The sequence below is a fragment of the Rana temporaria genome, chromosome 1, assembly GCF_905171775.1.
Source record: "Rana temporaria chromosome 1, aRanTem1.1, whole genome shotgun sequence".
Taxonomy (NCBI): Eukaryota; Metazoa; Chordata; class Amphibia; order Anura; family Ranidae; genus Rana; species Rana temporaria.
In genome coordinates this window covers 142,714,972-142,742,775 of record NC_053489.1, presented here as the reverse complement: position 1 = coordinate 142,742,775, position 27,804 = coordinate 142,714,972, and the positions used below count along the sequence as shown (strand labels likewise).

At 42.9% G+C, this 27,804-nt stretch overlaps 1 protein-coding gene across 3 annotated transcripts in view; it reads left to right on the top strand.

Moving 5' to 3' along the window:
- The window catches only part of TRIM36 (tripartite motif containing 36), a 129,985-nt gene extending 112,580 nt beyond the window's left edge, over positions 1-17,405 (top strand). For all 3 annotated transcript variants that reach the window (XM_040343709.1, XM_040343691.1, XM_040343701.1), the window contains 6 exons: positions 1,257-1,352; positions 5,103-5,356; positions 7,511-7,632; positions 10,379-10,669; positions 13,857-14,154; positions 15,224-17,405. In XM_040343709.1, coding sequence (XP_040199643.1) covers positions 1,257-1,352; positions 5,103-5,356; positions 7,511-7,632; positions 10,379-10,669; positions 13,857-14,154; positions 15,224-15,578 — 1,416 coding nt within the window. In that variant the 3' untranslated portion in view covers positions 15,579-17,405. The remainder of the gene's footprint in view (positions 1-1,256; positions 1,353-5,102; positions 5,357-7,510; positions 7,633-10,378; positions 10,670-13,856; positions 14,155-15,223) is intronic.
- Positions 17,406-27,804: the final 10,399 nt, after the last annotated feature.

The following is a 27,804-nucleotide window of genomic DNA, read 5'->3' as shown; positions in this document are numbered from 1 at the left end:
CAATCGTCATGACTGCCAGGGAACTACCTCCTTTAAAAGGAAGAGTTCAGCTTCTATATTTCCATTGTGACGGGTTTACTTTCATGTTACTGGGTTGTAATGCATTAATGCAAGACTTTACTCCTTGTGCTAATTACTGAATAGGAGTACAAATACGATTATAATCAAATATATTGGCCCTTTGGCTTTGAACTTGTATCTAAGGGATTGGTTTAAGACCATTCTGTGATCAATCAGAATTCCTTAACTGTTTTATTTGACCTGTAGCTATCTCCATCTGACCTACATAAAGCAGGTTTTACATTTGCCATGGACCTGAATGAGTGCATAAAAAAAAAAAAAAACATTCCTTAAGGCAAACAAGTCTGAACACACCCTTAGGCTTTACTATACACTGTAATGGTGTTCAATAGGTTCAGTCTGATGCACAACAATGTTGGCTCCATGTGGCTTGATTTTTATTTTCTAAGCTGTTCTAGAAAAAGTAGGATGTGGTTCAGTGCTGTGGCTAGTATTGCTTATAGCACTTGTACTCTAAAAACCTATAAAGTTATATTGGTTAGGGACTCTAGCAACTATTTGTTTTGGAGACACTGTTGCACACATTTTTTATTCTTTCTAATACAGGTGACTGGCATCTAGTGTCTGGGACTGGTCATGCATCTGCTTGCGATATGATCGCCAGCTGGTGGTGTTTGTAGCATTCATCAGGATGACCATTTTTACCAATTTGGCCATTTTCAAATGTCTATTGCTGCCTTTTAGTCTCTGGTCTAAACCAGGGATCTCCAAATTTCCGAAAAGGGTTAGTTTGTTGTACTCTAGAGGGGGATGGACTGTTCCCAGTGGGACTAAACCATCCCCAAACTTTGGTATTGGGGGGGGGGGGGGGGGGGGGGGGGGAATAGTTGGCGTCGGTGGGAAGAATAGCGCCCCAATTTTGTTGGCAGTGAGTAATTTTACCCAATTATGGGTGTCAGTGGAAGGAATAGTGCCCCATTTGTTGTCAGTGGTGGGCTGGATAAAGGCGAGTAAAGGGCAGCATCCGGCCCCGAGACTGCAGTTTGGAGACCACTGATCCAGACTGATAAGTAACATCATTAGAGTAAAAGTTCTGGATAAAAAAAATTTAAGGTTTTTCGCTTTCTGTTTTGTCTTGTGAAAGCACCAAAGTCATGCATTAAAGTACATTAAATCTTGTCTTTTTTGATTTGCTGCTTGAGGCCTTTCATCTATTTTCATCTATGTCTTTATAGGAAAAACTTACAAAAGGTATCAGCTATCTTATCAGCAAAGAAAGCCAAGTTCAGACCCAAATTTCTGAACTGCAGATCCTGATAAAGCGCACTGAGGTGAGTGGATAGCTTGCAAATATCCTTGTTTTGACTGACAAGGATGGGGGGGGGGGGGGGGAATTTGACCACCAGTGACCAGCATCCTTGAAGAGAGGGGCAAGACCATAAGTGATAAAATGTGCCCCTTGGCTCTCCACACCTTTTGACATGCTGGACTGTGCTCCAGCCCATATTTGGAGGGTCAAATGGGTCCATAGGATGATGTAGAAATGAGTCGGACAACTTGGGGGACACTGATTTGCAAGTGGCTATGACCTCTTCCCAGTCCTCATCCGTCATGTCTTCCAAATCCTGTCGCCCACCGGGATTTCAATTAATATGTCAGGGCAGTGGTAGCAGGCAACATAAGGTGGTTTTAAAACGGGGAGATAAGTTTTCTTGGGATCCTGACCCATGAATACATCCACCAGAAATTTAAGGCTGGGGATAGAGTTTTGGAATTGGGAGTTGCGCGCACGACGGAGCTGGAAGTAACCAAAGAGCATGTGGTTGGGCACACAACAATCTCATTATTTTAACTGAGCCATTAGCTATGACCTGCGAGAGATAAATAACCCCCTGAGCAATCTGTAGTTTGTAATCTGGAACAGATAACTCGGGCAAGTGCGGATTGTTCCACAGAGGCATATGGGTATGAAATGTAGGAGCCTTAGTGATGTTCATGGCCAGCTTCACAGTGATGGAATATCATACGACTCCTATTACCCGTGTGAGACAACTTGCGCGTATCACAGAGTCAAATTTGGAAGGGGTGAGCCACTGGGCGGGAGGTACGGCAGCCTACTGGAGTGGAATACCTGTTGCTGTCCTCCAGGTTAAAGTAAAAAAAAAATGTGAGGGCTGGGAAGCGATGTAATGTAGAGCTAGGTCTGGTAATGCAGTGCCACTGTGGCTGATGGGACATTTCAGAGCTCGCCATGATAATTTGTGACCCCATATGAATGAGTTGAGAATGGATTCCATAGAGTTGAATGTGCGTGCCGGGATGTATAAAGGGGCATGCCAGAAAATAGTAATTTGGGAAGGAGTATCCAGGTCTGTTTGGTTTTTAAAAGGTCATATAGGGGTTCAAGGCTAGGGCCTATGTAGTCCATTAAAGATCGGGGGACATAAATGCCCAGGTATATGACCTTATGGGCTCTGACCAGGGAGAGTGTGGTTTGATTAGCTGTGGGGTCACCTATATTCAAGGGTAGGATTTGGACCAGTTAATCTGCATACCAGAGAATGCCCCAAATTGCTTGGAGTGCCAGCGTCCCTCAAATACAGAAGCATGTCCTCTGTATTGGACAGGTGACTGAGGTCATAAGTCTGTATGCGGAGGCCTTTGATGTCTTGGTGTGCCCCAATAGCAATAGTGAGGGGTTCCATGGCCAGAGCATACAGTAATGGGGATATAGGACAGCCTTTGCAGGTGCCATGAGAGAGGAATCTGAAACCCTGCCATTGACTTGGATCCGGGCAGTGGGATAGAAGTTGGAGCCATTTAATTTTGTACCGAAGCCAAACCTATGAAGACAGGGCATACTAGCCCATTATGTGCCGCTTTTCTTCAAACAAAGCCTGTGGTGTCCCTGCTGGTGGTCGCATCCATCTTCTGCTCTATTCCTTCCGGGGCCGCGGACTCTGGCTCTGTGACTGGCCGGAACCGTGTGGCGTCACTCCCGTGCATGTATGCGGGAGCTATCGGTCAAGGCACATACGAGTGAAGAAATGGCACGAAGTTCCGTTTCTTCACAGCGCATGCCCTGATGACATTGGCGCAGTGTACAGGACATGTCTCCTAAACGGCGCACTTTTAAGAGATATTTCCAATTGGCTCCTCAAGCTAACCAATTTAAGAAAGTAGATGTCCTGTGCAGTCAGCCCATCTTGAGAATTGTGGGTGATCCTTTTCGTTAGGGTTGTCCCGATACTGAGCATTTGCACGAGTACTTGTACTTGCGCAAATGCTTCACCGATACTTTTATTTTTTATTTTTTGCAGAGAGCGCGGCGAAGAGAGCTGCTGCCGCTGTCTAGTCCCCAAAGAGAAAGCCAAGGCCCCCCCCCCCCGCCGCCGTCTAGTTGATCAGCATGGGGAACCATTACAGATTTCATTTGAAAAGCTGTGTGTTCCTTGCCGCGCCTCGTCCTATATAGGACCTCCCCCTTGTCTGGGCACTTTGATAGACAGATCACCCATCTGGGTGATCTGTCAAAGTGCCCGGACAAGGGGGAGGGGCTATATAGGACGAGGCACGGCGAGGAACACACAGCTTTTCAAATGAAAGCTGTAATGTTCCCTGCGCTGATCAACTAGGCAGGGGGGAGGTCTTGGCTTTCTCTTTGGGGACACATGACTGCATTTGGGGACACATGGCTGCATTTAAAATCAGTATCGGCGAGTACATGGGGGGGAAGTATCGGTACTTGTCCTAAAAAATTGGTATTGGGACAACCCTACTTTTCGTGATTGAGAGTGAAGTTGTCATTTTTTTGGTTATAAAATCTGTGTGCTCAAATTCTTTTGAAAACCTTTTTCGGCACGCTATACTCAAAAGTTTGCCTAAGCCTGCTCTAGGGTAATGATTTTTAACTTGTAAGCAACAAGTGTCAGAAAAAGGCTGGTGGTTAAACTGACCTCAATTGCAGACTGGAGTTCATCCCTTTGATATCTAAGGCTGCATTCACACCTGATTGTTTTGTTTCCAGTCAGAAAGCCGTGCGTTTTTAGATTTTTGTACAGGTTAGAAGGTCACCTATGTAAACAGAAATGCCTGTAATCTGCCCAAAAAAAGCTCATGTACTTTGTGCTTCAGGCGATTTGATTCAGGTGACCATGCTCAGATTTGAACAGGTACCATTGAAATGAATAGGATTTTGCTTGTTGGGCTTTTTTTTTTTATTTTTTCGGATGTTTTACAAGCTGAAAATGCTCAGGTGTGAATGCAGCCTAAAAGAACAGAAGGATACAAGGTTTCTTATCTCTTCCAGCATCTTTTTTTTTTTTTTTTTTGACAGCTGTGAGCAGGAGAACTGCTCTGCACTTGTAACATGAATCCTGGAAATGCTGGATTAAGATTGTGGGGGGGTTAAATCAAGATTGCGATTAATCATGCAGTTCTAGTTGGCATAGTTTTGTGTTCACCAGTCATCTTTTTGTCTTAAAGGGTCACTAAAGGAAAAAAAATGTTTGCCTAAAATTAATGTCTGCAAGGTAGACAGACAGAATAGTGTAATGATTCTGTTAAAAAACGAGTAAATACCTATTATATTCCTTCATCTATATCACCTCCAGCATTCTAGTTTCTGTTCTCCCCTTCACTTCCTGGTTTGCATCGTTTGTTCATGTAAGAACTACATTTCCCAGTATGCATTGCGGCACCCCCAGTAATTCACACCTCCTTGAAGTCTCTAACACATAGAGAGCGTCCTGTCACACAGATGTAGTTCCCAGGAGGGGGTGAGCATGTTACTGACCACCGCAGTAAAGCCTCCCTTCACGATGGTGAGTAACAATCAGACAAGCAGGAAGTGAACAGGACAGAGAAGAAATAGAGCAACTTCTGAGCAAAAACGAACAATGAGGAAGTGAAAAGAGGAATGTCTGCAGGTAAAGGATGCTTATTAAAACATTTTTTTTTCCTTTACAACCCCTTTAAGTACCGTACTCATTTCTTTAGCCCTTAAACACCGTAAACAGAAATATATTATCAATTAAAATGAAAAGTTTTTTGATTTACATTATTTTTTTTTATTTTAACAGAGCAATGGAGAGCGAGCTTTAGAGGAAGCAACATACAACTTTGAAAAGCTATATAATATTTTAGAAGAGAGGAAAACATTTGTGCTAAGATCTATACAGGATTGCCAGGCTACTCGACTAGAAAGGCTGCAGAACCAAATGGAGGAATACCAGGGTCTACTGGAGAATAACGGGCTTGTGGGCTATGCACAGGAAGTGTTAAAAGAAACTGACCACTCATGTTTTGTTCAGACTGCAAAGCAGCTGTATACAAGGTACCAACATAAACCTTTTGTTGGCGTATAGCCAGGTTCCTCCCCCCTTCTTTTTTTTTTTTTTTATTATTCTGTTGGAGCATCATGTAAGGGCCTGCGTTGATGGGCTTCGTTCAAGCATATTTTGCATTACCATACAAGTGTATGAGAATACAAAACTTGCTTGAAGCAGGTCAGGAGGTCACCTAGTAATTATTTTAGAAGCCTTTCAAACTGATGCCGTCAACGCCAACCCAAGCCTTGTTGCCACAGGCCCTTAGGAATCTCCAGTCATGGACTGATATAAATGAAATAAATAAGCAAATATATTTATTTATCTGGATGCTGCATATGTGGCTCGCTGTGCTGGTCCAGACATGTGGGTGGTTTCTGACTTCATTGTTGCGATCTTGCCAGAGCCTGGGCTGGCTCTGTGACATCGGCAGACAGCGGAATTCAGTCGAAAAACGACCTGCACTCCTGTGATCCACAGAAGTACAGGCAAATGACCTTCGGTTGTACTTTTTTTTTTTTTTTTTTTTTTTTTTTTTTTTCCTTTTAAACCTGCTTTTACCCCCATTCTTTGCACTATTCTAACTACCCTTGTAAGGAAAGATGTCAATACTTGCCTAATCTGTGGGTGCTCTGGACCAGTCGCATTATTGGCTCCCAACACCCAGCTTCAGTGTAGAGGGACAGTTGAGAACAGATGCCCCATAGTAAGCTTATGGGTGACGGTCACACTGCATAGGCATTGCAGATGTTGACAGCGATCTTGACTCTTCACTGAAGCCAGCTGCCGGGGAGATCATGTGACTGGACTGTCTTCAGAATAGGTAAGTATAAACACCTTTTCTTTACAGGGTAGGTAAAATGGGTTTTAGAATGGGGGTGGGAGAAGGTTTACTTTTAGATAGTATTTGACTGGACTTCTACTTTAAAGGCCAAAATCTCAACATTATGCCTCTAAAGTGGTTGTAAAGGCTTTTTTTTTTTTTTTTTTTTTTTTTTTTTACTTGATGCATTCTCTGCAGCTCCCCCTTGGCACACCATATACTTGGCCTGGTATTGATCCAGCAATGTGCATGAGCAGCGTCTAGGCTCTCTCCCTCGTCATGGGCTTAGACGCAGTAGTAGCCATTGGCTCCCACTCCTGTCAAACAGTCAGTGAAGAGAGAGCGTGGGGGCAGAGCTGTGTCTTTATGGAGAAAACACAGGTGGCTTGAGAGGGTGCATGCACTAGTGTCCCCATAGCAAGCAGCTTGCTATGGGGGCACTCAGCTTGCAGAGAAGCACCAGTAGGGGACCGGAGAAGTAGGATCCAGGCTGCTCTGTGCAAAACTACTACACAGGGCAAGCAAGTATGACACGGTTGGTATTTTTTTTTAATGGAAAAGATATGCCTTTACAGTCACTTTAGGAAATCAAGCCATTTACAACTGCATTTCTATAGACACTAATTTTGTCTAAAGCTGGCCGCAACATTGGAAATTGCCAACATTTTTATTCACATTTTTATTCACATTTTTATTTTTTTTGTTTTCTTTGCCTGAAGAAAACCCCATCTTGGTGCAGAGCAACATCATAATTAACAAACCTATACTCGCTTATAGGCTCAGTATTGTGTAATAGTGTAAATGTTTAGAAAGTAAGACTGTAAATAGAGTGGAGCTAAGGGGGGGGAAAAAAAGCTTTTTTGCTAGAAGTAAATGCAAACCTCAGGGAGGCAAAAGGATTAGCCAAAGAAGGTATAAACAACAAAACCATGTCTGTGTGTCTCTATCCAGGAGGAAGGTTGGCTATTGTTTCTAAATGTTAAATATGGACATTCATTCTGTCAATGATATCTTACCGATTTTTAATGTTTCCTTCTTTGTCATCTGAAGGACAGTAAAGGAGGTTATTTACAAAAGACAAATCCACTTTGCACTACAAGTGCACTTGGAAGTGCAGTCGCTGTAAATCTGATGGGAAGCTCTGCTGATTTTACCATCCAATCATGTGCAAGCTAAAATGCTGTTTTTTTTTTTTTCCTTGGAAGTGCTGTAGATCTGAGGGGGACATGCAAGTGCACTTTCAGTGAAATTTCAAGTAGTGCAAAGTGGATTTGCCTTTCGTAAATAACCTCCAGTGTCTTGTTACCACTTTTTTTTTTTTTTTTTTTTTTTTTTTAAGGATTCAGAAGGCATCAGAATCTCTGAAAACTTTTCAACCAGCTGCAGATGCCTGCTTTGAAGATTATTTGGTTGATGTTTCCAAGGAAGAAAATCTGCTTGGTGACTTGTCATTTAATAAAGGTACATTTCAATTGAGTTCTAGGACTAAAATTAGAAATGTAAAATAATTATAGTGGGGTCAGTGACATTGCCTGTGATATTTAATGTTAAACTCTGGCCAAAAACAATATTGGGGCATTAGCTAGGCACTAATAATGTACCCAATTTGTTTTTCACTTGTGACTGCGGCTTAGTTCTTGAAAACCGTGATGTAAGCAATGACGTTCTGCAGCTGAAACTGGAGAACAAAATTGCACTGCATCAGCTTCTCCACCGATAAAACATCCTTCTTTTCAAAGAATCAAAGGTATTCTGTGATTGGAAATGTGGGAATGAAAGCCTCTGTCTTCCCTTAATCGGCCACAGAATGACTTTTATATTTGAAAAGGATACAAGAAGTTTTATGAATTGAGGAGCAGCACTAAGAACTTGCGTTGATCGCTGTGCTCCAGCCTTGACTGTCAGTTTTCAATGCTGGAAACTCAACCCTTCTATCGCTGTCAGAAGTTTAAGACTTATATTGGGGGATAATGGTCCGATTTCAGAAATTATGCAGCAGTTACAAGTGGGACACATCATTGGAGAAGTACATTATTGTTACCTAGCTAAAGCCCTCCATATTTTTGCTTGAAGTTGGCAATTTTGAGCCCATGGGTAGCCCAAGGCCCCTCTCCCTTTTTTTTTTTTTTTCCCCGCCTACATGTTTACCAAGCCAACGTTTACAGCCTCATTAAGAGGACTGTCTACAAAGTGCAGTAGGTGAAGCTCAGATTAGAAATGTTTCCCTGGAATTAACAGACTTGTTCAACAAGTGCATAAAAGGGAGAATATGCTATACGGCAGGGATATGCAATTAGCGGACCTCCAGCTGTTGCAAAACTACAAGTCCCATCATTCCTCTGGGTGTCATGCTTGTGGCTGAGTCTTGCTATGCCTCATGGGACTTGTAGTTCCGCAACAGCTGGAGGTCCGCTAATTGCATATCCCTTCTATACAGTCTTTAGGAACCTGTAATGATCTGCAATACCTACCTTATAGGTTCACTCTACATTTTGATTGTAAAGAAGTTACACTATTTTTAAATTAATGTCTGCAAGGTAGACAGAATAGTGTAATGATTCTGTTAAACGAGTAAATACCTATTAAATTCCTTCATCTATATCGCCTCCAGCATTCTAGTTTCTGTTCTCTTTCACTTCCTGGTTTGCGACGCTCGTTCATGTAAGAACTACATTTCCCAGTATGAATTGCGGCACGCCCAGTAATTCACACCTCCTTGAAGTCTCTAACACGTAGAGAGCGTCCTGCCGCACAGATGTAATTCCCAGGAGGGGGTGAGCACGTTACTGACCACCGCAGTAAAGCCTCCGTTCACGGTGGTCAGTAAAATCGGACAAGCAGGAAGTGAACAGAATAGAGACGAAATAGAGCAACTTCTGAGCAAAAATGAACAATGAGGAAGTGAAAAGAGGAATGTCTGCAGGTAAAGGATGCTTATTATGAAAAAAAAAAATTCCTTTATAACCCCTTTAAGGTTGCAGAAGCAAATTGCTATGTATATTGAACAGTATTCATGACCATACTTATTGCACAGCTTAGGGCAAGAATCGGCATGAGCCCATCATTATCAAAAAGTGCCAAGACTGCCCAATTGGAAGGCCATATCGAGCTTAAGCCAATGCAGAGGCTTCTGACAACTTCCAAGGCTGGAAGCCTCTTGCTGTGGCTGCTCCCAAGGATTCTACTGTCAAACGGATCACTACTGTAGCCTGCAGGTCATTTGACCGAAGCTTTAGGTTTTTGTGTCAGGATTTATAATGACCCTGATGCACAGAACAGGATTATGTCAGGCAGTGCAGATTGGTCAGATTACTGTGGATGAGCTGCTGTACCTGATATCTTTGAGACTGGCCTTCCAGTTTGTTCTGCTTTGTGGCTTATGAGAGCTGACCGTAGCTCCTGTATGAATCAATGCTTCAAAAAGGTTGTGACTTTCATTCATAGATTGGTATTTATATGCAAATCAAGTATCTGGGGGATGGGTGTAAGAATTCAACCAACTGTAACCTCAAATGTCAGTGCTGCAATTCTCACTGTCAAAATGGTTGTAAATCCTCACATTCCCAGTGAAGTGACTGGCCTCAGGTGATAAAGATGAAATCAAACCTCCTGAATAGCTTGTACCTGTTTATCTGCACAGTCTTCTCTCTACATCTGTTCAAATTGCAAGATTTGTAAAGATTGTCTGAGCTGTCAGAAAAAGGGGGCGGGGAGCTAAAGTTACTCTGTAGAGCAGGGATCCTCAAACTACGGACCTCCAGCTGTTGTGGAACTACACATCCTATGAGGCATTGTAAAACTCTGGCATTCACAGACATGAGTAGGCATGATGGGAATTGTAGTTCCTGAACAACTGGAGGGCCATAGTTTGAAGACCCATGCTGTAGAGCTCAGAGCTGATTGTAGGAAATATGCACCCCCTTCATACAGGAACAGAACTAAGGCTGTCAATCAGCTGGAGGTCCTTCCCATGTCACCTTTTTACTCTTGGTGTCAGGAAAACTTGTCAGAAGTGATTCATGCTGATAGAGGAATGAAGCGGCAGACAGAAATGACACTTGGTCCTTTTGGCTTGAGACAAGTACACCCTTTAAAGGGAAATGCTTTGTTCATATTTTATGTCTGAGGTTTACAACCACTTTAACGCTGAATTAAATTTTGTTTTGGTTTTTCTCTCCTAAATGTTTTTCTTTTTTTTCCTCCTTAGCTCTGGAGATGCCTGAAATTAACGAAAAAGAAAGTAAGATCTACAACAGTGCTAAAATTTGTTGGAGGAGGCCTAATGACTCGGGTCTTGCAGACAGTTACATTCTTGAATACAGAAAGCTTGACAAAAATGAAGATCCAATGTGGAATGAAGTGGAAACAACCAGTACCAACAAAGTCCTGTCTGATCTGGATCTGAACAGTTCCTACTGCTTTAGAGTGCAGGGACACAAGGGGTCCGTGTGTAGTCCCCACAGCAAGGAGGTCATACTAAGGACGCCCCCTGCACCAGGTAAACTGCACTTTATCTAACTGCATTTCAGCTTTTGGTACTTTGAGCAGAATGGAAAATATTTTGACCCAAAAATTTTGGGTTCATTCACACCCTTATGTTGCATTAAAGTGTTACTTGCTATAGTGAGCCGTGCTATTCATTTTTCACGGCACCCCAACGCACCTGTGTACGTTGTGATGCGCTAGCAAAAATGTAGCAGGTTTTTAGATCCATTGTGGTGAGTGTGGCAGTTTTGGCCATGAATGTGGATTTTAACCGGCAAATTAAATCCACCGCAAAACACCTTGGTGTGAATGGGCACCAGTGAAGCTTAAAGTGAAACCTAATGATATGCCTGTTCAAAAATCGTCCCTACACATCCACTACTTAAAGTGGTTCAAAAAGCAGAATTTTTTTTTTTTTTTACCCTTTATGCATTCTCTGAATTAAGATAAAAAGCCGCCTGTGTGCAGCAGCTCCCCTAATACTTTCCTGAGCTCCATCTCAATCCAGTGATGTTGCAGAAGAGCCTCGGCTGTCTGGGACTCTCCTTTATTGGCTGAGACGGCAGCAGGCCCCATTAGCTGCCGCTGCTTTCAGTCAGTGAGCCAATGAGTAGAGAGGGTGGGGCCGAATCATGGCTCCGTGTCCAGACACACACAAAGCGGCTGCTCTGCGAGGGGCCCAGGAGCACTGGTGAGAGACCAAGAGGAAGATCTGGGGTGCACTGTGCAAAACCACTGCACAGAGCAGGCAAGTATAACATGTTTATTATTTTTAAACAAAAAAAATACTTTACTATCACTGGCCCTGTACTCCATTTTTCATTACATTTTTGTTGTGTTTTCTCCTTTAACATCCTCCATGAGCTCCTGAACCTCATTTTTTTTTCCCCCTCCTCACTTCCATTTGTTTGGAACGAGCATTGTACATTTGAAGGCACATGCGCTGCTCTACGCACACTGTAGATCCTATAGTCATTATTTTTTTGCAATTGTATATGAAGCGATTGGCCTTGCTGGCATTCTTTATTTTCCAATTCCACCTTGCTTAAACAATTGGTGTTTGTATGGGTTTTAGTAACTTTATCCCTTTTGATTATTTTATTTTTTTCCCCTTGCATCTTGCTTTAAAATTTTTATTATTCCCCCAAGAAAAGGGTCTACAGTTGGTATTAAAATCCCATTCCACTTCTGTGCCATCTAAAGGCGTTTTCTTTGCATGCTCATAATACAATTCTAGAAGTATATTTTTGTAAATGGTAATTATACAAAAAACAATAAATCTAGAAAGCTATTCACACCTATAACCCCTTAAATGTTGGTACCATATAACCTCAAAGTTTTTTGTTTTAATACTCGATCTCAAAACGAGTTCAACTTTACGTTTTGTGTTGACACTTCTTAGAAGTGTCTTTATTCTTTTCATTCTAAAAAAAGTGTTGGTGTTCTCACTATAGTTTGTGTGGCAGTGTATCATCTGTCGCATAGCTTTATGGTAATTTGTCTTGGCTCTCTTTTTAGTATAGATCAGCCTGCAGTGATCCCAGATAATTCTTTAAAGCGGAGGTTCACCCTAATAACATGTATATCTGACCAACTCCCTTATATTCGTAACAAGTACTGTCCGCACTTAGTTTTTTTTTTTTTATGCTGTACGTACCTTGTAATCCTTTTTATCAATCTACTTCTCCCCGCGGGCGTAGGCGTTTCTATGCCTAGGGGGATTGTCATCTGGGAGGTCGCCCAGATGATTGACGTCTGTTCCCCCCGGCGGATAAGGCCCTGCTGACCCCCGTATTGCGTAGGTGCGCATGAGTTGCGGAGTTTCCGAAAGAAGCCGAACGTTCAGAGCGCAGGCGCCGTATAGCGCCGACTCACATTTCCAAATGTTCGGCTTTTTTCGGAAACCACATAACTCGTGCGCGCCTACGCAATACGGGGGGCAGGGCCTTATCTGCAGTGGGGAACAGACGTCAATCATCTGGGCGACCTCCCAGGTGACAATCCCCCTAGGCATAGAAACGCCTACTCCCGCGGGGAGAAGTAGATTGAAGAAATGGATTACAAGGTACGTACAGCATAAAACAAAAAACTAATTGCGGACAGTACTTGTTACGAATATAAGGGAGTTGGTCAGATATACATGCTATTAGGGTGAACCTCCGCTTTAACTTCATATGCTATGTAAATCACAGGGTGGATTCGGGAAATTTATTTGCTTGTCAAACAAATGAGATGACTGCTTGTTAAGCTGGTTTTGACGCAGCCTTCCTAAAGCCAGGAAACTTTCTACAGTTAATTCGATTCACGTGTTCGTAAAGAAAATTATATTTGCATACTCTACGTTCTATACTTTAGATATTTTGTTTATAGAACGTTTTGCTTTACAACCTTTTTCCCTTTTTCTGTGACAGTTGCCGCGATAGGCAGAATGGGGCAACAAAATTACATTTATTTTTTTTTGTAAAAATGGCAGTAGCAAAATACCATCTCCTCTACCATTTTAAGTATGTTATTTCAATAATTTTTGTACATTAATGGTATGAGGTTTTTTTTTTTTTTTTTATACCCACGTTGCTAATAGTCCTTTTCATTTAAAAAGTCTGTTTAAACACCCCGAATAGTCCTTTTTCATTTAAACACATGTCTGCATTCTCACGCCTGTTCTTGTATATCTCGTTGAGCTTTCTGCTGAGCAATCACGGCACCCCTTGCTGGATTCATCATAGGAATGTACTTGAGTGTTATTAAACCCAAACCAAAAAATTTATATATTGCAGCTTACAAGTCCTTAAATGTGGTGGCTGCATTCTTTTTTTTTCTTTTTCAGCCTTTTCCCCTCCTTCTGTTGACCTAGTCATCTGTCCAGTAACACCTTGTTTGTGCATCCACCCTGGATGGAGAAGCACAGGGGGCACCTTTCAATATCTTCATTCAGTCTAGGAGAAGGGGAGTGTTTGAATGTAGTTGCAGATTTAGATACACTAACAAATTGAAGCCAAACTCCAGCTCACACGTTGTAATCGGTTGCTTTTGGGTTTAATACCGCTTTAACCTGATGACGTTGATCTCTCCAAAGCTTACTTTTGGTATAAAAGCACATAGGACATTCATTTATTTTTTTTGGGCGATTTAGATCCTTAGGTTTTACTGTGAATTTTATTTAGCTTACTCATAGTTTTCCATTTCTCTTTTTATTGCAGTGTTTAGTTTCTTTTTTGATGACAAGTGTGGGTACAACAAAGAACATCTCCTGTTAAATGACAGAAGGGACACTGTGGAAAGCTTAGCTGGCCTTCCTCTGCTACTTGGAGCAGAGCGAGTACAAGTGGGCTGCTATATGTGCCTGGATTATATCATTGCTGATGTTGGCATAACTAAGGGAAAGTACTTCTGGGCCTTCTCTGTAGAGCCTTATTCATACATGGTCAAAGTCGGCGTGGCATCGGACATCAAATTGCAAGAATGGCTGCACAATCCTCGTGACATCAGCAGCCCAAGGTAGTGTATACTAAGTTTCCGGTTTCATTGGCTTAATGTTTTAATGGCTAGTATTCTGCTTCATAGTAGATGTGATTCTGGTAATGTGAAACCTTACTTTAGCTAAAGTGTATCTGAATTTTATGGGCTGCACCACTAGTTTAACCACCTCAATACAGGGCACTTAAATACCCTTTCTGCCCAGGCCATTTTTCGGCATTCAGCGCTGGCACACTTTGAATGACAATTGCACGGTCATGCTACACTATAACCATGTGAAATTTTTATAATTTTCTTCACACAAATGGCTTTCTTTTGGTGGTACAAAAAAAAAAAAAAATACGCTGATGAGGCGGCACTGGGGTATAATTTGTCATTACACATTTATTTATTTTTACTACTAATGGTGGCGATTTATGATTTTAATCGGGACTGCGACATTATGGTGGGACCCCTTTGACACTATTTTGGGACCATTGACATTTATAAAGCGATCAGTGGTATAAAAATGCACCGATTACACTATAAATGTCATTGGCAGGGAAGGGGTTGACACTAGGGGGCGATCAAGGGGTTAAATGTGTCTTGGAGTGATTCTAACTGTGGGGGGAGGGGATTGATGAGGGGAGGAGATCGATCAGTGTCCCTATATACACGGAACATACGATCGGTTCTCTTCTCACCTGACAGGACGTGGATCTGTGTGTTTACGCACAGATCCACGTCCCTGCTCTGATGAGCAATCGCGGGTGCCCGGTGCACATCGCGTCTGACGGCACGCGCATCTGCTTTCTGAGGGACGAGGCGAGGGACAGAGGGTTCCTGTGGGCGTCATATGACATTGGGGCGGTAGGGAAGTGGTTAAAGAGTCGCGGCTCTTTACACGGACGTGATCTCTGCGCGGTCGGTCGTTCCAGCCACCCAGAACGAGAGCCGCACCAGCCAGCCGTCATTTGGCAAGTGGTTAGGTTTTTTGATTTTGTTTTTGAAAAAAAGTGTCTCATGTGACGTTGCTCTGTGTGTGCGTGTGTGCGTGTGTTTTTTTTTATTTTGTTGTCTAGATTTCCAATGCTAACATATGCTTTTACAGGTATGATCAAGACAGCGGCCATGACAGTGGCAGTGAAGATGTTGCCTTTGATGCATCTCAACCATTTACCTTGGCAACTATAGGAATGAAGAAGTTTGTTATCCCAAAGGCCTCTAATGTTTCAACGGCTTATAATGAACGCACCATACCCCTTCCTAGCCGAATCGGGGTTTGCTTGGACTATGATAAAGGAAAAGTTGGCTTTTATGATGCAGACACCATGAAATGCCTTTATGAGAGGGACGTTGACTGCATCGGAACAATGTATCCTGCTTTTGCCTTGATGGGAGGTGGAGTCATTCGTTTGGAGGAGGTCATGTCTGCGAAGCAACTGGACTATTCTCAAGAAATGTAGTATAGAAATATTTAAATTGATCAGATGCTTTTTTTGAATGTCAATGTTTTGTTTGCACTGGTCTGTTTCTTTTAAATGTAGTCCCACTGTCTGACTCCTGCCTGGTGACGGTAGTCTTTTGGGCAGGATTGCGTGTTTGTCTAGGCTTTCAAACAACCGACTGTAAAGGGCTATTGTAAAACTTTTAGATTTACAGTGAAATGTCAGCTTGTTTTAACTTTGGACATCACATGCATCTTTTTGAATTATCATGAATATCCTTTTAACAGAATTCATCATATTTAAGCGGTTTTTATTTGTAGTCAGTAACATTTGTTATGCTGATTTACAGTGCTCACCATGCGCCGTATTCATTAATTTAGTAGAAACTTGCAGGGTAATTGGTTTTAAAGTAAACCTAATGTCTCATTGATTCTTCCCTCGCTCCATGATGCCCTAAGCCTTCATGTTACTCTTGGACCACCACTCCTGGCTCTGTTGGGTTGTAGGTGTTAGACTGGAGATGCTTTTGCACGTGTTTTGGCACGTCTGCAGTTTTGTTGACTGTGGCTTGAGGTTCACTTCCAGCACCTGCAGTTGAGCTACATCTGGATTGGTGGTTAAGTAGATAAACGTTTTACAGCCATATTCAGTTGGGGCAACATGGTGGGACATGTGAAATAAATGCAAGATTTTAAGCCCTCTTTACGTCTATTCACTAATGAAGAGTATAAGGTGAAATAAATATGTATGTATATTTATGTTTTTCACTTTCTAGTTCACTTTTTTATTTTTATTAATGCTGTTCTCCCTTTAAACACACTAACACTGTCTTTATGTTTTGTTTTTCTGTGTTATTTTTATGTTGTGTGATCAACCTTTCAGCCTTATTCGCAGTAGTACAATATAACCAAAAACACTGGGCACAAAAATGTTACACAATGGGTAAAGGTACATGAAATAGGTTTACGTATTTTTAAGGAAAACGGTAGTACTGTATGAATCAATGGGAGTTTTGGGATTGTAACTACAGAATGTAAAGTGTGTTGTGGGAACTTTTTTTTTTTTCTTTAAGAATTTTATTTTGGGAATAAGTACCAAACGTCTTCTAGGCCTCTCTTCCCATGGTGCCTCCGTATCTTGGAAATGAAGCTCTGCTGGTAGCGACTAATCTGATTTCAGGTGCTAGCATACATTGACAAATGACAACTGGAAATTTTAGTTAAGGGGTGACCCTTTTCCTTTATGGAGTAATCCAGCCAGTAGTAACACTACATTCCTGAAGTAAAATCTTATGTCCTTTTTGCTAGCTTAGATGTAGGCACAATTTAAAAATATATAACACTAAATGTTTCATTCACACTTTCACTTTACAAAGCGCATTTGTATGTGTTTTGTGGCACTGATTCACTCACAACATAACACTGCTTTTTAGTGACTTTTTTTTTTTCATATATATAGGTTTATGGGTACTTGTAATTTATACATTTGCTTTATTGCAAGCTGAGCTGTGAAGGATGTAGGCACGTGACACGCAGTTCAGATAGTGTGATGTCTATTATACAGAACAGACTTGGCACATGGTATGACTTTTTATGCATTACTGAGGGGACGTAGCTGTGATCCTTGGTTATTTGGCACTTTATAGCATAGACTGCTGCATACTATGCAACGTTATAATATTGTACAATTACGCTGCTAAACTGTAACTAATGGGTACTACTGTTATGGAATATACATTATGCAAATCTTGAATCTCCTAAGTCTTTTACTGTTGAGGCATTTCAGAGTAAAAATACTAAGTGTTGATGTGTTTTTATTTGTATAAAGTAATAAAATTTCATTTTATAAAGTGTATTTGTTTTTTTTAATTACAACACTTTTTATTTTCCATAAGGAATATCAAAATCGGCCATATAATTGCCTGTTTCTGAATGTGAGGTGTTTGGCCATTGGCAGCTCTTTATTTGTGAAACCCACAATATCTGCCAGTGCTGCTGGCTATTCTCATGTCTTTAGTCTGGGAGCCAGATAACCAATGTTCCTTTACAACTGGCTTAGGCCCCTTTCACATTTATACGACTTCAAAGTCGTGCGATTTTGCCGCGATTTGGGATCAGTACAACTTCGACTTTGCCACAACTTTTGGCATTAACCAATAAAAACATACATGGTGTGAGGCAATTCCTTTTCCTGCCACCACAGTTGTCATTGCTGCTGCGGCAGTAGCAGTGCATGAGGAGAAGCGGAGAAGACGTTGATATTGGGTACATCCCATCATTGCCAATCGTGAAGATAGGGGTCAATTTTGGGTCCTCTATAATGAAGAATGCTCCTTACATTGGTGGTCAGTGGGAAGAATGCTCCTTTACATTGGTGGTCAGTGGGAAGAATGCTCCTTACATTGGTGATCAGTGGGAAGAATGCTCCTTACATTGGTGGTCAGTGGGAAGGATGTCCCTTACATTGGTGGTCAGTGAGAAGAATGCTCCTTACATTGGTGGTCAGTGGGAAGGATGTCCCTTACATTGTTGGTCAGTGAGAAGAATGCTCCTTACATTGGTGGTCAGTTGGAAGGATGTCCCTTACATTGTTGGTCAGTGAGAAGAATGCTCCTTACATTGGTGGTCAGTGGGAAGGATGTCCCTTACATTGGTGGTCAGTGAGAAGAATGCTCCTTACATTGGTGGTCAGTGGGAAGGATGTCCCTTACATTGTTGGTCAGTGGGAAGAATGCTCCTTACATTGGTGGTCAGTGAGAAGAATGCTCCTTACATTGGTGGTCAGTTGGAAGGATGTCCCTTACATTGTTGGTCAGTGAGAAGAATGCTCCTTACATTGGTGGTCAGTTGGAAGGATGTCCCTTTGTTGGTCAGTGGGAAGAATGCTCCTTACATTGGTGGTCAGTGAGAAGAATGCTCCTTACATTGGTGGTCAGTTGGAAGGATGTCCCTTACATTGTTGGTCAGTGAGAAGAATGCTCCTTACATTGGTGGTCAGTTGGAAGGATGTCCCTTACATTGGTAAACAGTGGGAAGAATGTCCCCTTCATTGGTGGTCAGTGGGATATTGTCTTTGCAGTTTAACTTTGTAGTTTATCTTGTCTTTGTAGTTTGTGTCACACAAATCATAAATAGCTGGGCACTCACGGATAAATCTAATGATTTGCTCATTATCAAGGACGTGTTTTTTTTTTTTTTTTTTTTTTGTTTTTTTAGCTGTTTTGGAGCTCATTGTTCCTGAGGGAATAACCAGGAAGTGAATGTGTGGTGGAAAAATGTGCTTGAGAGGAGCTTCTATGCTGAAAGAATTGGGTGGGACAAGGGTTAAAAAGCTGCTTGTGCTTACAAAGTTGTACTGAAATCGTGTCTATATTATTCAGGTACGATTTGCATGCTACTTGAGGGTTTAACATTGAGATCCATGGACATCAACTCGCATGGAAGTTGGACCAAAGTAGTGCAGGGACTACTTTGAAGTCGGCACGACTTGGTCGTGCCAGTATGAATGGTGTTCATTGAAAATCATGGAGAATGACTTGTCATACGATTATGGGGTACAAAATCGTGAGACAAGTCCTATAAGTGTGAAAGTGGGCTTCCACTGATCATAGATCTCAGTCTAACACATTCTAACCTAAATTACTGTCCTGTGGTGATTTAACGAAAAGATCCTAGGACTACTATAACCCTAATGTTTAAATTATAATGGTGTCTAGTTACTGGACAAGATCAATACAGAATACATGGGTTGGGAAAGATTTAAAGTACAGGTGAATATTGTGCAAAAGTTCACTTATTTCACTAATGTAGGGCTGCAACCAGTATTGCCAACCGTCCGTATTTTTACTGACAGTTCGTAAAAACGGGCACCGTTCGTAAATGTCCGTGGTTGCGGGAATGTGCCAGTAAAAATAGCCGAGATCGGTTCGGCTTGGAACTACGCATGGAGATTGGAGGCAGGGGGTGATGGTGGCACCGCAGGGGGCAATGGAGGCGGTGGGTGTTGGTGGCACCACAGAGGGGGATAGAGGCTGGGGGTGTTAGTGGCAGGGGGTTATGGTGGCACCGCAGATGGTGGGGGATGGATGGAGACAGGGGTTGTTGGTGGCACCACAGAGGGGGATGAAGGCAGGGGGCCTAGGGGAGATTGTGCCACTGCAGAGGGGGTGGAGGCAGGGGGTATTGGTGGCAGAGGGGGATGGAGGCAGGGGGTATTGGTGGCAGAGGGGGATGGAGGCAGGGGGTGATGTGGCTAAATTTGCCCTTATATCGAAAATGTTTTTTACCTTTTTAATATCCACCTTAAATCGCATAGCCACTTGTTTGTGGCCTGAATACTGAAATTTGCACCTAAAAATTTAATTTAGTAACTTTTGTGAAATGCCAGTAAAAACATGGCTGCGCTAGTAAAGTTCGGGTGTCATGCCAGTAAATTTCAATCTGGTAGGTTGGCAACACATTATTTTCATAATCGATTAGTTGGCCGATTTTTATTGTTTTGATTAATCGGATAATAGCCTTAATTTTTATTTTAGTTTTTAACATTTAAAAAAAAATTTGGGCCAATTTGTTGTTGGGCAGATTACAAAACACAAATTGCCGCAAAAACACACTACATGCTTTTCTGCAGCTTCTCCATTGAAGTATATTGAACCAAAAAAAAAAATAGCACCGTTTCGCGTTAAAGTCCTTGTCCTTGCCTTTTCCAAATACGCAGCAGCTGAAAAAAAATCATGGATGTGAACGTGTGCCATAGGAAAACATGTAAATGAACTGCAGTGTGTTTCTGCAAAAAGCACCAAAAAAACAGGTGTGAACCCGGCCTGAGATGTTTAACATAATGGGGTTAAAAAAAACGAAGTACAAAAAGAGCAAATGATCGCTACTGTAAAAAGGCTTTTTTTTTTTTTTTACTGTGGGACAATAAAAAATATTTACAGTAGCGGTTTGCTTTTTTGTTCTATAAAGAGCTAATTTTAGTTGTTGTAACCCCATTATGTTACTGGCCGATTAATCTATTATGAAAATTGTAATCGATTAGTTGTTTTTCGGCCTTACACTAATGCAACTTTAAAAAGTGAAACTAATATATGAGAGAGACTCATTACATGCAAAGCAAGATCAAGCTGTCATTTTGTCATGATGATGATTATGGCTTACAGCTCATGAGAACCCCAAATCCACAATCTCAGAAAATTAGAATATTACATGCAATCAATAAAACAAGGATTGTAAATAGAACAATATGGGATCTCTGAAAAGTAGAAGCATGTATATGTACTCAGTTTGGGCCCCTTTTGCAGCAAATACTGCCTCAATGCGGCGTGTCATGGAAGCTATCAGCCTGTAGCACTGCGGAGGTGTTATGGAAGACCAGGATGCTTCAATAGCAGCCTTCAGCTCTTCTGTATTTGGTCTCATGTCTCTCGTTTCTCTTGGCAATGCCCCATATATTCTCTATGGCAGGGGTCTTCAAACTATGACCCTCCAGGTGTTCAGGAACTACAATTTCCGTCATGTCTGTGAATGTCAGTTTTACAATGCCTCATGGGATTTGTAGTTCTGCAACAGCTGGAGGGCTGTTTGAGGATCCCTGCTCTATGGGGCTCAGGTGAGTTTGCTGGCCAATCAAGCACAGTAATCCCATGGTCATTGAACCAGGTTTTGGTGCCTTTGGCAGTTTTGCAGGTTTTTTGCTTGAAAATGAAGTCGGCATCCCCATTGAGCTTGTCTGCGGAAGGAAGCATGAAGTGCTTCAAAATCTCCTGGTAGAAGGCTGCGGTGAACCTGAACTTAATGAAGCACAGTGGACTAAAACCAGCAGATGACATGGCTCCCCAAATAAACACAGACTGTGGAAACTTCACACTGGACTTCAAGCATCTTGCGGTGTGTGCCTCTCCATTCTTCCTCCATACTCTGGGTCCTTGGTTCCAAATGAGATGAAAATTTTGCGCTTATCAGAAAAGAGGACTTTGGACCAATGAGCAACAGACCAGGTTTGCCTCCAATTCTACCTCCCCCATCTATCATACCATATGATATATGGGGGGGGGGGGAGTGGAATTGGAGGCATAGGTATGATAGAATGGGGGGGAGGGGGGCAGAATTCGAGGCATAGGCACACTGGTGAGGGGTGGTGGGAAGACAAGGTGTGCTGGGGGTCTTTAAAAGCACAAAGCACAGGATTGCTGGGGGGGCATTGGAGGCAGAGACATACTGGGAAGAGGTATAGAGGTGTGCTAGGGGGAGAAGGGATTGGAGACATAGGTGTGATGGAGCCAGGAGGTGTTGAAGGTAGAGGTGTACTGCGTTGGAAGTGGAGGCGTACTGGGGGAGGCATTGGAGGTGGAGCCGTACTGCAACAGGTGGCGAGTAACTCTTAAGGCCTGGCTAGTAGCTCAGGACTTGAAATTTTGAGGCATGGTCTATCTCATATATTAGTTTCTCCTTTTTAATTGGCATTAGTGAAGTACATTTTACTTTTTTACAATATTAAATTTTTTCGAGTATCGCCTGTATATACAAGACAATCTTTTCAGCGTTGAGATTGGATACCACCAATTTCTAGGTTTTTTTATGGTCTGTGTTAGATATTTTCCTTTTCTAGCCAAGTTTGTGGTTTGCTTGGAGTAGGATGAAGGAAAATTTGGCTTTTATGATGCAGACACCATGAAATGCCTTTTTATGAACGGGACATGGACTGCATTGGAACAATGTATCTGGCTTTTGCCTTGACGGGAAATTGAGTCATTCGTTTTGGAGGAGGTCATTCCTGCGAAGCAACTGGACTATTCTCAAGAAATATAGTATAGAAATAATACATCTCTTTTTTTATATTTGCACTGGTCTGTTTCTTTTAAATATAGTTCTACCCTTTGATTCCTGCCTGGTGCCCAGTAGACTTTGGGCAGGATTGCTTGTTGTCTAGCCAATTAAGCCCTGGACCATTATGCAGCTAAAGGACCTGGCCCCTTTTTACGATTCGGCACTGCGTCTCTTTAACTGACAACTGCGCGGTCGAGCTTTCTTTTGGTGGTATTTGATCACCTCCTGCGGTTTTTATTTTTTGCGCTATAAACAAAAATAGAGCGTAAATTTTGAAAAAAAATCTATTTTGTACTTTTTGCTATAATATCCCCAAAAAATATATCATTTTTTTCCTCCGTTTAGGCCGATACGTATTTTTGGAAAAATAATCGCAATAAGCAATTGATTGGTTTGCGCAAAAGTTATAGCGTCTACAAAATAGGGGATAGTTTTATGGCATTTTTATTATTATTTTTTTTTTTTTGTGACTGCGACATTATGGCGGACACTTTTGACAATTTTTTGTGACCATTGTCATTGATGCAGCGATCAGTGCTATAAAAATGCACTGATTACTGTGAAAATTTAAGTGAATGGGGTTAACCTCTAGGGCAGTGGTTCTCAACCTGGGGGTCGGGACCCCCTTGAGGGTCGAATGATGATTTGCCCAGGGGTCACCAAATCCTGGGCTGTTCCTGAAGCCCGCACCACTCTCCCAGCCTTTTTGCGGCCGCCCAGCAGGGCTGTCCCTGGAGCCTGTGGCTGCCCAGCTGGGCTGTTCGTAGAGCAAACAGCCGCCCACTCAGCCTCTTCGCAGCCACTCATTTAGTAAATGGCATAGCTAGGGGGCAGAGACTAGAGGTCAGATGACTGGTGAGGAATGTGAAGTGGTAGGGGCTGGAGGAGACCCCATCTCCCGATTTCGGCATAGGTGTCACTGCTACCGGACACCACAAATTTGGAGACACAGTGAAGCCGGAGACACAGTGAGTAACACTACCTGTGATTAGTTGCCATTAAAAGTCCTCATTACAGTTCTCAGATCAGCACATGACCTTGATCAAGAGCACCTAAGTTGGCTGATCAGAACTCCAACCAGTATTGGCACTCATCCCATTCCCCCCACCAAGGAGTAAGAGAAGGAATAAAAATAGAGAATACATGGAAGAGAGAGAAAAAGAGGGGGAGGAAGAAAAGAAAAAAGAAGAGAAAGAATAAGAGAAAGAACAAGAAAGATGGCTTGAGAGAGGGATGGGGGAAAAAACAAGAAATAAGGATAGAGAGAGATAAAAGGGAAAGAAAGGAGAACAAAGAGAGTGGTACATCCTAAAATGCATAACGGGTTTGTTTTAATACTGTACTAGTGGAAGGGACTCGGAGTGCTAAATATGCATGGGTTAGGGGCAAAAATTACTTGTCTTGCCTTGGTTGCTGACAACCCACGCTACGAAAATAATTTTACTGTTAGGGGTCCCCACTACTTGGGCAATTTCAAGGGGTCACGGCACTAGAAAGGTTGAGAACCACTGCTCTAGGGGGTGCTGTGAGGGTTAAGTGTGCCCTAGTGTGTGATTCTTACTGTGGGGGCGGGGCGTGGCTGGGCGTGTGACGTCGCTGATAGTCTGTTCCCTGTCATAGGAAACAACAATCACTGACAAGCCACCAGGAAAAACTGGGGAAAGGTTTGTTTACACACCTCTCCCCGTTCTTCAGCTCTGTGACCCGATCGCGGGTCCCGCAGGCGCGGTCACGGAGCTTCGGCGCGCTCGTGACCCACGGCTGGGTTCTTAAAGGGGACGTACCTGTACGGCGTTGTGCCCAGCCGTGCCATTCTGCCGACATATATTGCCGTGCGGCGATCCTCAAGTGGCTAGGCTTTCAAAACAACTGACTGAAAAGGGCTATTGTAAAGCTTTTAGACTTACAGTGAAATGTCAGCTTTATAACATTGGATATCATATTAATCTTTTGAATTATGCATATCGTTTAATAGAATATTTAAGCGGTTTTTATTTGTAGTCAGTAAAATTTAAGTTATGCTGATTGCAGTACAGTGCTCGCCATAGACCGCATTAATTTAGTAGAAACTTGCAGGGTAATTGGTTTTAAAGTAAACCTAATGTCTCATTGATTCTTCCCTTTCTCCATGATGCCCTAAGCCTTCATTTACTCTTGGACCACCACTCCAGGCTCTGTTAGGTTGTAGGCGTTTTTAAATTGCTCTCCTGTTGTGATTTGACCAAAAGATCTATGGTTACTATAATCCCCATGTTTTTATATTGTATTTGAACCTTTAATAAAAATTGAAGTAAATTTATAATACAGGGTCTCTGTTTTAGTTGCTGGACAAGATAAATACATGGGTTGGGAAAGATTTAAAGTATATTTTTACGACCACAACTATTTCGTTTTGGGCAGGGTTGAGATTGGATACTACCAATGTCAAGTTTGTTTCCCTTTTTTTTTTTTTCTTCTTCTTCTTCTTCTTCTTCTTTCTTTAACCATCTGTGTTGGGCGATATTTTTTCCAACTTGGTGTCTAGAGAGCTCTGCAAATGTAAAATACGTTTCCTAAAACAGTGTTCACTGGAACACGTGTCCCCATTAAAGATTTCCACTTTAATATTCCAGTTAAACTCAAATTTTACATTTTTTTTCCATCCCTGTGCCACTGGCCAAGACAAGACATTTGTTTTTCCTTAGGGGAGACACAGCAAAAAAAATCTGACCAGGATTCCAACCCTTCCCTACTATATTCACAACCAGGCTGAAAAAGGGACATTAGATTTAGGTTCCGGTTTTAATTTTTTTGACGATTTGGTTCCAAAACCACATTTCCCTAAGATTCTGGCAGTGAGACCAGGGGCGTACCTAGAGCATTTGGCACCCGGGGCGGATCCAATATCTGGCACCCCCCCCCACGTTAAAATGTAAAAACACCCCACTGTGCCCCCTGCATACCTCTGCATCCTTCAATATCTTTTTGTTACTACTGTGTACCCATCTCCACAACTGCACCTCTGGACCACTTTACATTGCACAGCACCCCGCACCTCTGGACCACTTTACATTGCACAGCACCCTGCACCTCTGGACCTCTTTACATTACACAGCCCCCTGCATCACTGGATCCCTTTAAAATTACACAGTACCATGCATCACTGGACCCCTTTACATCTCACAGCCCCCTTCACCTCTGGACCCTTTTACATTACACAGCACCCTGCACCTCTGGGCCCATTTACATTACACAACACCCTGCACCTCTTTACATTACACAGCCCCTGCACCCCTTTACATCACATAGCCCCCTGCACCTCTGGACCCCTTTACATTACACAGTACCCTGGACCTCTTTACATTACACAGCACCCTGCATCACTGGACCCCTTTACATTACACAGCCACCTGCACCCCTTTACATCACATAGCCCCCTGCACCTCTGGACCCTTTTACACTACACAGCCCTCTGCACCCCTTTACATTACACAGCACCCTGCATCACTGCACCCCTTTTACATTACACAGCCACCTGCACCTCTGGACCCCTGCATGTTACACAGACCCCCCTTCAGTGCAGACACCCCCTCAGTGCAAACCCCCCTCGGTGCAACCCCCCAGTGCAAACATCCCCCTTAGTACAACCCCCCCCCCCCTTAGTGCAAACCCCCCTTAGTGAAAACCCCCTCAGTGCAAACACCCCCTTAGTACATCCCCCCCACCCCTTCAGTGAAATCCCCCCAGGTGCAAACACCCCCCCTCCCCATTCAGTACCTCAGATCATCGCAGGCAGCGCCACGGCACATGGACAGAAGGTCCCCTCGGCCCCTCCCCCTCTGTACACACAAACAGAGAGGAGGGGGCTGTGCCTGTGTGCCGACCACCGCTAACAGCCCGTGGCTGTGAGAGGAGGGGATGGATGGTGCTGCGGTGTCACCCCGCAACCCCCCTCCTCTTGTGCCGCGGCGCTCCGATTCCGCGGCGTTCATCGCTGCAGTCGCGGGGGGGGCGGTGGCGGCTTAAAAAAAAAAATATATATTTTTTTTTTAAATCGGGATGGTGTCACCACTCTAGCGGGTGTCACCCGGGCGGACCGCACCCCCCGCACCCCCCTAGGAACGCCTCTGATGGAGACACATATTGCAAAATTTTCTAAATTAAAAATATCATTTAGTCCTTATTTGAGTTTGGCTAAGGGCATTGAGAATGAGGCAAGTTATGCAGTCTAAAATGCCCCCTCTCTCCAGACTGCCATATTATGCACATGGAGGTCATCTTAAAGCTGTATTAAAGTGGAGTTTCACCCAAAAAACATCGGGGGAGGAGGGGCCAAACAATAGCGTAGATTGCTGGAAGTGGGAGCAAATACCTAGAGTCTGTGTCTTCTGGGAGACGCACAGGTCCCAGAAGACAGCAGGGACCAGTCAGGACATGCAGCGTGACTCGCACAATAGGGAACCAGGCTGTGAAGCCGCATGGCTTCACTTCCTGATTGCCTTACTGAAGATGCCCACGCCTCCACCCGGGAGCCAAGGGACAGGTTGGCTTCGGGTGAGGACATCACGGGCGCCCTGGACAGGTAGGTGTCTATATTTTAAAAGTCGGCAGCTGCAGTATTTGTTACTGCTGACTTTGATATTTTTTTTCAACGGAACTGCGCTTTAAAGCATACATTTATTGAAATTGCAGTTTACAAATTTTTAGCTGTGATGGCTGCATTTGTTTTCTTTTCTTTAGACTTTGTTCCCTTTTCATCTGATGATCCAGCCACTTAGTTTGTTGCCTTTTCAAAAGAACACGCTTTTCCAGGTGTATCGGTTTACTCGGGTGTGACAAACCATTTAACATCGACAGGGGAGCTTACAATGATCAGCTTTTATTTATTCATGTAAAAAGTATCCTTCCAAAGAAACGGATTGCTGTAACTGAGTTTAAAGCGAGAGCTTGAGTTTGGCTGCAGTTTATTTGTGTCCCTAAATCTGCTAGTACAGCTAATGCAAATGCGATATGCTGGGAGTGTCAATACAATGTTAATAACACCCTGATTCCAGATCGCATATCGCACTGCGAACTGACAGTTCGCTTGGGTGTGAACATCCATGTGACCTGATTCTGGTGTGTACCAAAAAGGGTCCTCTGCAAATTTGGTCCGAATGCAATGCAAATTTAGCCATACTATCTGTATGGCTGAAATAACATTGCACGGACATCACATTTGATTTTCAGTGCAGTGCGAATTGCATGCGATCCCGCAAAGCACATCAGTGTGAACCCAGCCTGAATGGACATGCAGAGCAGTGCCTTGGGTCAGGTGCCCCAGAAGAGTAGGATCGGGGCTGCTCTGTGCAAAACCACTGCACAGAGCAGGTAAGTATCACATGTTTGTTATTTGTAAACAAAAAAAAAATATATATTATACAGGTTTATATAGTGCC